This window comes from Rhea pennata, chromosome 5 (assembly GCF_028389875.1).
Source record: "Rhea pennata isolate bPtePen1 chromosome 5, bPtePen1.pri, whole genome shotgun sequence".
Taxonomy (NCBI): Eukaryota; Metazoa; Chordata; class Aves; order Rheiformes; family Rheidae; genus Rhea; species Rhea pennata.
Window position 1 is genome coordinate 60,363,277 of NC_084667.1, and position 10,057 is coordinate 60,373,333.

The 10,057-nt window shown below is 42.5% G+C and overlaps 1 protein-coding gene across 1 annotated transcript; it reads right to left on the minus strand.

The window, feature by feature from the left end:
• Positions 1–1,134: 1,134 nt before the first annotated feature.
• Positions 1,135–9,614, minus strand: TMEM179 (transmembrane protein 179). Its single transcript, XM_062577574.1, has 4 exons — positions 9,313–9,614; positions 5,980–6,117; positions 4,359–4,437; positions 1,135–1,408 (listed from the first exon to the last, which is right to left on the minus strand). The coding sequence occupies exons 1-4, from the start codon at positions 9,612–9,614 to the stop codon at positions 1,229–1,231; spliced, it is 699 nt and encodes a 232-aa protein (XP_062433558.1). The 3' UTR covers positions 1,135–1,228.
• Positions 9,615–10,057: the final 443 nt, after the last annotated feature.

Genomic DNA, 10,057 nt, shown 5'->3' on the forward strand with positions numbered 1-10,057 from the left:
TAACTGTCTATATTTTAGCACAACATTCATTCTCTGCCATGCAAATCCCATGTTCATCTGAGCAATTCTTCTTAACTATTGGATCTCCTTCTCACTTCAAACAACTCACCTTTTTTATTGAAGCACTGGCCAAAAGCCCCAAAGCAACAACAAAGTCACTAGTGAGCTTTGTGAAAATTTAAATTCTTCTCTCTTTTCACAGAAAAAATCGTTATCCCTGGTACTCCTGCCTGTGAGTGGGGAGAGTGGGCCTATTCAGAACTGAACTACATATGCAAAATTTTACAATAACTTTGCATACCTTCTATGAAATGAATATCACACAAATTCTAATACTCAAAATTGAATAGTATACAGTAATAGGGACCAAGTTATATGTATGAATGTGCAAGCATTAATATTATATATTCAGCTTAATCTCTTACTATGCAAGCTGCAGCAGTTGCTAGCTACATTGCATTTTAGGAAGCCATAATAAATGTTTGTCATGCAAAAATCAAAGAAAAAATAAAAACACAAGTATTCTCCACCACCCCTCCAAATGATACACAGCTTTTTACAGATATTTTAATAATATAGTGCTTTCATGAAATTCACTACAACTGTCTAAGACTAAGAATAAAGTCAGGAACAAAGGTCCATATGTTCTAAACTAACTCAAAATCAGAGCAGGAGCAGCAGGTTTGTCAGCACTGTGTCCACACACAGCGAAAGCAGAGACAGCGAAGTTCCATCTGAACCTGGATCAGAGCAGCAGTTACTTAAAAATAATGTGAGAATGGGGGCAGCGTTACTGGCAAAAAGAGAGAGGGAGAGAGGAGGGAGCGGGGACTGGACACAGCCCCAATTACAACTGTTGTTGCAGTATGGTTTGAAGAAATAGTCTAGATTCTGTAGCCTGGTCTTGCCAGCACAGTCCTCAAAAGCAGTCACTTCCCCCAAAGGTCGGTAGTAGCATGTGGGAACTCTGCTAGCAAGAGCCAGTTACAGCTAGTGCTGCTCCATACATGTGCAGGACAGTTTGTTGCATTAATGTCACCTGGGACAGTTCATTATCTGTGTCCTAACAGAAGTACATCTGCCAAGAATTTGTCATTAAGAAACTGGGTGGTTCCCAAATACATGTCTTTTCAGGAAAGAAAAGATCTCACTCAGTTCTCTGACTCAACTTTAGCTCACACTACGGAATTACAAAATCTAGATCCTGCCCTGGAAATTTGCTTACACTTTAGATCATGCCACTTTTCTCATCTTGCAAAGAGGTTCGTGAAGAGGATCTTCCTAGTAACAGCTCCTTCTCATGGATCAGGCTATCTAGCAGGTCCTCCTGTCTGTAGTTCTGATAAACCTTCAGGAAGGCCAGAATGGTAATTCCCAGCCAAGTCAACCAGGCAGCCCAGAGACCGAACTACAGAAGAAAAGAAATGGTAAAGAGGTCAGTACTGTTTTGTAATGTTGAAGTCAACCATCTAAGTAAAGACTAGAATCTCAACTCAGCCAAAATCTATGTAGTCACCCCAATTTCCACCCCGTGAGGTCCTGGCCCCACAGTTTCTCAATTCTGTCAAGTTATTCCTAGCTTAAAGGAAAATCCCTTTATTTACTAGAAAAAAATAAAGTAAAAAGTATTAAAGACAATAATAAAGATTTCTATATAATCCACATGCAGCTGCCAACCTTCCTATTTTGACACTTTGGCCATCCCAAAGTTCTTGGGATTGTTTCATTTTAGTTTAGTTACTTTGGAATTGTGTTATATTTAAAGAGGCTTTCAAAAACTTTCTCTCTATGTTCTTTTGGCCTTGCCATTACCCCCTGCAGAAGTAAATACTTTAAGGCACTTCTATACAAAATATTATGGAGAAAATCTTATCAATAAACCTGTTACATTCCAGGATAACTAATTACATTAGGATGAATAAAGAGAGCAAGAGTAACCCATTCCAGTGCATTCAAATGCCTACTGGCTGTTTTATACGTGGTATGAAAGAGCTCAGCTTAAATCCCTGAATCTCCAAAAACTCCCATCACCAACTGATCAATCTCTCTTGTTCAACGTTTTTTAGAAATTGATTCAGGTACTTGAATGTAGGTCTCCCGTGTCTCAGAGGAGGTTCATTTGTAATAAGGTTTTCTGGCAGAAATTCTGCTTTGCTTCTGTTACGCCTTTAGCAAAGAAACACTAATTGAATCCCTGTATTTCAGTTTTGACATATTGCATTTTTTATTAAAAATATAAAAACAATTTAAACACTTCCAGATAGTAACACAGCTATTTACTCTAATAGCCAATTTGGATAACCAATGGCACTGTTCTTAAAGGGAGTTTATGTTCCTACATAGCTTATGCACTTTGGCAAGTCTCCTAAGCACTTCTTCTGATGCTTACAGCTTTCTCAGTTCACTAGGAAAAATATTTTTAAGTTATTCTACAAACTCTGTGATTAAAAAGATATTAATCTGGCTTTGAATTACAATATATAGAGAATTGGAAGCCTTGTATTCATTTCCTAAGTGCTATTTCATTAATGAAATGTTATTTTAAAAACATTCAGATATCTAATATTTTGTTATTATTGGCATATTTGATATGAAAGAATTTGAATAGATTTAGCCAAGTTCAGTGAAAGCCCCAGAATCTTTCTGATGTGATGGAAACGTCGGAATGGAGGGAAGCAGAGAGAGGCGGGCTGTGTGTGGGCGTGTGCTTGTTTCTGCATACATACATATGAATTAATTATTCTGCCCGTTTTTTCCCTTCCAGATTTTATCCAGATGTAATTCTTAACTTGTAATTCTTAAATTGTCTCCATTCAAAGCACTCCTAGTAAGTAAAGCCTGCTGTAGGAAACCATTGCGCTCACAAGGAAGGAAGTTTGTTTTCTGCAGCAAGTCTGGTCTGTTCTTGGGTTTCTCATTCTACCTGACTCAAAGAAACTGATTTGCATTTTGCAGACGGACCCATTCTCCTGCTGTCATTCAGTTCTGCTTACCATGTCCCAGATACTAGAAGACAAGCAGGATTTGTGCCCTGCTTGGTTCTCTTCTCCAATAATCTCCTTCAGGGTTCCCTTTGCCACTGTCAGGTTCAGCTCCTGCAGCTGAACAGTGTTTCCTTGGAGCTGTTCCACTCCCAGCCTCCTCAAATGCACTTGTATGCAAAGGTCACGGGAGCACAGGCTGCACCTTGCAGGCTAACAGCACTCACATCTGGAGGGACATGGACTGGAAGAGGGGCTCTGATCCAACAACTTAGTCTGGTCGTTCTGCACTGTGCTGTGTTTAGCTGTCTTCCAACGGCAGTGCTATATGCGCAGACCTTGACTTTTTAGGTATGGTTCCCTGTTGGAGAAATGTCTTCTCCTACATATAGATTATCCACAATCCACCCTGATATCACAGCTGGGACTTTAGTTCCCATGAACTCAAAGCTATGCCTGATAAACAGGTTCAATTCTGTTATCTTCCCATTAACTGGCAGGTTATGAGCTAAATACAGCTCCTGGCAAAATCTGCTAAAATACAGTCTGGTCATGGACTAGCATTATATAAAGGGGTCACTTTTATGACGTATCTCTGCCCTACAAACAGAGATGTCGGAGCTGGGTCTCTAGACACCAGTGCTGGCAATGAAAACACAAAGGTAGCTTTTGTCCAAAAGGCATAGCTGCCTACAAGCAGTGCCCCAGGCAGCCTTGAGCAGCATTTGTATGAGTGCAGCCCTGCATGAGTGGGGCTGTTCCACTTGCCGAGCTGTGCCTATATATACTCATCTAATTCAGTCTTCAAAGGACAGTGAGAATATTCGCTGACTTTTAGTGTTGACAGAGCTGACATATTCAATAAAATAGTCTTATAGCCTTAGGGGTCTAATTCGCAAAGATGCATTGGAAAAAAGCCCTATCTAAATGACAGTATTTATTCATTATTTTCATTGGACTCATATTTCTGTGGGTTCAAGGGTGCTCAAACAAGCTCATAGAAGAAAAAGTTAGATGGACCTATGGTCTGATGCAGTTCAAGCCTTCTGTTTTTATTCCCAGCAATAAGGAAGGGCTCCAGGACACCAGAGTGCTGAGTCCTTTGTAGAGCTTATTCTTTGCAGAAATGATAACTTTTCCATGGTAAGTAGTAAGATCAGTGGTAGAGTCAGGTTTTGACATGTTCACATTTGAAACTATCTGTTTGGAATTTAAAATACAAATGTGTCGCTCACTCGTATCCTGATTCAGCGCTTACTGAAGTCAGTGTAAACATTCACATTGATTTCAGAGGATGCTAATTTAGATCCTACAATCCCAGGTCAATGAGAAAATGGTAAATGAACTGGAATAGAACCATGACCTAGTCTGACCTACCTGTGCAATAGCAAACTGGTCATAGAAAGCAGAGTTTTCTAAGTTCAGTTCAAGATCTATATCCTGTAATTCTTCGCAGCTACTCAAAGAAGGCATTTGGGGGAAAAAAAAGAAAGTTATTTCAGAGATTCCAAACAGGTAAACCAAGCGTAAAATGAAGCAACATCTTAAAAGTATTTCAAACAGTCACAATGACATATTCTATCAAGAGATATCTAAGTTTTTTCAGTAACTAGGTGACTTGCCAATTTTATCTAAAAGTAGGCTAAAAAAGGCATATGATTACTTAAAAATACACAGTAATGATGTCAGTAATAACACCAGTCTTCCATAAAGTGGCATTATTAAAGTTATTATGAAAACAATTTCCCTAAAACCTTCTTCTCTGACTCCCCCAGAGCCTGCCGCATACACATATCTGGTGTCACCCCATCTTGGTCACTTCACCCCTCCATGAAACAAAGTGTATGAGCCTCCATTACCTTTTGACATCATCAGGAAAGCCTCAGAAGAAGGGAGTGTGGGGTGTTTTTGTTTCGGCTGCCCTCGCAAAGAGACGATACTCTGATGGTGAGATAGAGGCTGCCTACAGATTTTACAAATAACTTGATCTTTTACTGGTGTTGTGAAAAAAATCCCAGGTTTTTGAGGTTGGCTTTCTATCTCTTGGTTGGTTTCTGCAGCCTCTTCTCTGTCCTTTTCAGTGCTGTCGGTCATCTTGGGTTCATATCCGAATATTCGATTAGGCGGTTTTTGTAATTGAGATACAATTTTTAACCGAATATTCGAATAATTCAATTAATCGTTGCAGCCCTAAACAGAACATTTACTATGGCATTTTACAACATATGACAGTGTGCAACATAAATGTATGCTTTACATAGTACTGTTATTCAATATCATATGACATAAAATGTCACCTTTTCCTCTTTTTGTTATTTTTTGATAGAAAAATCTATCTCAACCTATTATCCGCTTCCTACACTAAGCATAAACACTGTGGAACACAGCAGACCATTTTAGCCCCTGTACATTTTGTACATTGTAATAAAGTACCAACCAGCTGTACTTCGTACTCCTAAAGTACTTTCCATTCTGAGGATCTCAGGGTGTCCACAGCACCGCTATGAGGCCAGCATCTTTGTACCCATTTTTAGATGATGGTGCCTAGTGGCACAGGGAGGACGAGTGACTTGCCTAATGTCCCACAGTGGATCAGTAGCAGAGCCAGAACAGCAAGGCACCAGTTCCCTGACCTGCTCACAAGACCATACTCCCTCCCTTTGCAGAGCATTTCCAAACATAGCTCTCCTTTGGAAATGACAGTATTTTTCTTGTTGTTTTTGCATATGCTGGGGACTCTTTAAGAGGCCATGAAATACCACAGAAACAATCAACGCCGCTTTGCTTTTTGGGAAACTAAAAGCAAAAAAGTTTCAATGTTTTGATTCTAGAGAAAAAAAAAGTCTAGATGTCCACATTATAGATGCCTTCTCCCCCTTGCTCACCTTGCATGTAACAACCACAGTTTGTAGCAACACTGTTCATTTGTGTATATACCAAAAGAAAGAAAGAAAGAAAGAAAGAATGAAAGAAAGAAAACATATTCTTCAATACTAACCTATTTGGCATGCTCCCTTTTTCGGTAATTGCATCACACCACATGTTAAATCCTACACTCACTATAGTGCTAGCAATAAATGTGATAAACACCACAAAGGCGCTGATCAGCAGATTCAGGAAGGCATAAAAGAAAGAGCTGCAATAAAAGGGAAGAAAAATGTAACTCATAAACAGCTGAAACACAGCATCAGCAATCTCTCTAAGCAGCATACCCTGGGCACAATCAAAGATACCAGTTTCCATTTGAAACACATCTGCTTTAATTGAGAACACCTAACATCATTGAAAAACTATAGATTATGATTTTGAGTCACATTATCCTCATTTGTAAGGTCTTTTGCTTTTTACATTTACTTTTTACCATAAGAGGATCGGGCTTTAAATCAGAAATACTAAGCAGTGATTATTCATACACAGCATTGCTTTCATTAGCCATAATGACAAAAATCACCATTGTTAAAATAAATGTTATTAGCTCAAATTATATAGTAACTGGAGCTAAAATTATTTCATGACTAAAGTGATAATTGGGACAAAAATTGCCTAGGAGAAGGAAACTAAAAATAAAACAATATAGTACTGATGGCTATAATCATTTTAAGCAATGTAACTCAGGGTACTGGCATCATATGACATGAATATCGGTTTTATGGGCAATTTGCAGAGCAGGCCAGCTTCTCCTGGGATATCTCTGGCTTCAGTGTCAGTATGTTACTTTCTACTAGCTGAACATCAATTTACATCAGCCCAGTTAGTCTACACTTCCAGGGCCAGCCCCAGGCCCGTGGTTTGTATATGGGATGGGATGCTTACAGTGGTCCCATAAGGACAAGCAATTGTCCACTCATTCTCCAACCCTGAGAATACATGAAAGCCCTTAATCCTCTAGTAGGGTGAACGGAGGTTCACTGAAAGATGAACTGTTAGCTGCTTAACTCCACCACATAATTCTTGTTAATTAAAACTTTCTAAACCCTTCTTCATTCATCTGACCAAACTCTTTGTTACACAAAAATGCTCTAAGTAGCACTTGGAAATTTTCATAATCTGAAATTCAGACATCTGCTCTGTGTTGGAGAAAGACTGACCAGTCCAGGAGGCAGGTCATCCTGTCTAAGTTAGATGGTAAGGGCAAATGCAACAAACTGCCCACCAGTGCCCAGTCATTATTCTGAGGGTAGAAAGGGTCTCCACACTCCAGAGAACACAAACCTCAATCATTTATTTTCCATGATTGCTTATTAAATGGAAACTTAAAGTCTTTCTAAGTGATTGATTCTGGTTCAGGGTTGAATGATCCTAATTTCTACAGGTACAAGGTTAAGACAAAATGAGATAGGAAACATTTCCCACCTGGGCTAGGATATTTGCCCTTGGGTCAATGTGGCTACAGAGGGGACTGCCCAGGTTCCCCCCAAAGGATCTGTCATCCCATACCAACACTGACACAGAAGTGAAATAAATCACCTTCCAGAGTGCCTTTACAGACTAAAATGGGACCTGCATCCAGGGACATCTGATTGCTAGATGAATGCTGAGATCAGTCTGATTCTTGCCCATCAGCTTCACTGGACTTTTACTGAATCAGCTCATAACTTCAGAGTGCCAGAGCTACCTACCGTACAGCAGAGAGAGCTAGTGTGAGCACACTACAGTTTTACATGGGCACTGAGCCTGTACTGATTTCACACCTAATCTAGGTTTCGTTCCAAATGTTGCTAAACTCAAATCCATTGTACGCACCTTATTATGGTATTCTGGCCTGAGAGCTAGAAAAGGCTTTAGCTGTCCACTGAATAAAAATATAGCTAACATTAGAACTAATAACAGCTCTAGAAATAGAGCTGTTCCTGAGAATATTCAGTGCACTCTCATGGGACCTCCAGTCCTCACTGTAGTTCCTACCCTGAAGCAAAGAACAGGCACCAAGGTCTAGAATTTGATCTTCCACTGATGAAGCAGAGTTCAGTGTTGCACTTAGGCCTTAGGCCAGGCCATGCTAGTAGAGAGTCAATATGGATATGGCTCTCTGCCTCACCTGTTTTTCTGTTTATAACAGAATTTACCTGAAGAAGGGGAGTTCAAATGTATTAAGAAGTCCCTGGTTAAATTTAGATCTTCTAAGGTAATTTTTAATACGGAAATAAATTTCTGCTCTATACTTGCTACAGTATGTTTTAGGATTAGGCAGTCCAAGAGTGGCTGGAAAGAGTCAGAGACAAACACTTCATTCAATCCCCAATATTACCAGCATCAGGTTATTACAAACCCAGATGTGAGTGACAGCCTGTGACTTGAGAAATCTCTATTCCAAAAAAACTGCAAGACAAATGACTTGCTCTTGGCATGGTCTCTGTAACAAGGGAAAAATGGCTTTCCTTGTCTAGCCAGCCACCAGTGCTTGCTCCTACCTTCCCACCTCTGTGTAGCTAGATACTTAGAGGGCTCTGGCCTTGGAGCACCCACGTCCTCGGTTACCTTTGCTAGTGGCTTTACCAAGGTTGCAAACAGGTCACCGGACGGCTGAGTAGAGAGGAGCTCTCCTGAGCTGCTGCCTGGATTGGTACGCCTCTCAGCTACTCTTGCTCAAGTCTTATGCATCTTAGTTTGTCTGAGAAAGGTACTCGACTGTCAGTGCAGCTCTACTCTTGTTGCAGAGAGCACTCAGCTTTGCACTCACGTCATAGCTAGGCAATAAACATTGTTCGCAATAGTTGCCATGTCCAACACAAGAGCAGGATAAAAATGGGGAGGCATTTTGCAATTGCTCCCTTCTTTCCCCCTCCCCCATGCAACCGTGTTGCTTCAATGTTTTTCATACTGATCAAACAGCATCCAGTGTATAGTCGGAGAAGGCCTCTGTCCTTCTGCAGGGATGCGTGGTGGCACGGGAGTACCATGACCAGGGAGTCCCAGCCCCAACATCACCCCACAGCAGGCAGGCAGCATCCTCGCCGCGGCTGGCTGCCTGATCCATCTGGACACTGCTCACAGCCTAGCCAAGGGCAGCGAGTGCGCAGTGGTGAGTCTGGTCCCTGGCCCCAAACGGCCGCATGGGAGCATCCTCACCTCCCGAGAGGGCTGTGAGTGACAGTTCAGGGGATGTACCTTGTGCATGTGTGGACAGACACAAGCAAGGTGCTACCTCACCCCAAACCCCCTCCCGGGGAGCAGGAGGGTCTGGATGGTGAAAAGCCCAAATGAAAAAATGGAAGAAAGGAGAGGAAAAGGCTTCCAGACCCCAGCTCACCTCTCCTTCCCCAGGCTGCTCCCCCTGGCCCCAGCTTGTGGAAGGGGTGGCCAGCCCCCTGCCCTCCCCCAGGGTACTTACTCCTCGTGCCCTTTGCAGAGGAAGAAGAGGGTCCGCCAGGCCTGCACTGTGGCCAGCAGCAGGGAGAGGAGCCCGGTGAAGATGCTGAAGCGGCAGGCAGCCTCAGGCCCCCACTCCTGCACAGTGAAGCGCTGCCTCTCCACTGTCAGGTTGGCGTTGAGCCACATGCCCTCGGTGAAGAGTAAGCACCGGCCGTGGAAGTCATTGCCGTTCTCGGACAGCGGCACCACCACGATGAAGCTGAAGAGAAAGGCCAGGAAGTAGCAGATGCACTGAGCGAAGAGGAAATTGTTGAGCGCCATGTCTGCAGCTCTGCGCAGGCAGAGGGAGGGAGGGAGAGAGGGAGGAGGAGGGGGGAAGGATGGAAGGATGCAGGGAGGGAGCGAGCTTGCAGCAGCAGGGGGTGGGGAGGGAGGATGCGCAGTGCAATGCAATGCAATGTAATGTGATGCACTAAGATGCGATACAGTGCATCCTCTGGGCACAGCCTCTGCCTTTTCCACAGGCAGAGATGCCCCTTCCTCCTAAATACTGATGGCTGCAGGGTTGGGGGTGAATAGAGAGGAAGGGCTGTTGCAGAGGATCTCCTTTCTTCAGGAGAATCTGACTGCTGATATGTCCCAGCACCCAAGGGGTTAAATAATCAGTGCCTCCCCAGCAGAACTGGGTACCAGCTCACTTGGGTATGCTCTTAATCACATAGGGCACTGGTGTCACCTGTACTGATGCCCATGACAACTCCCCT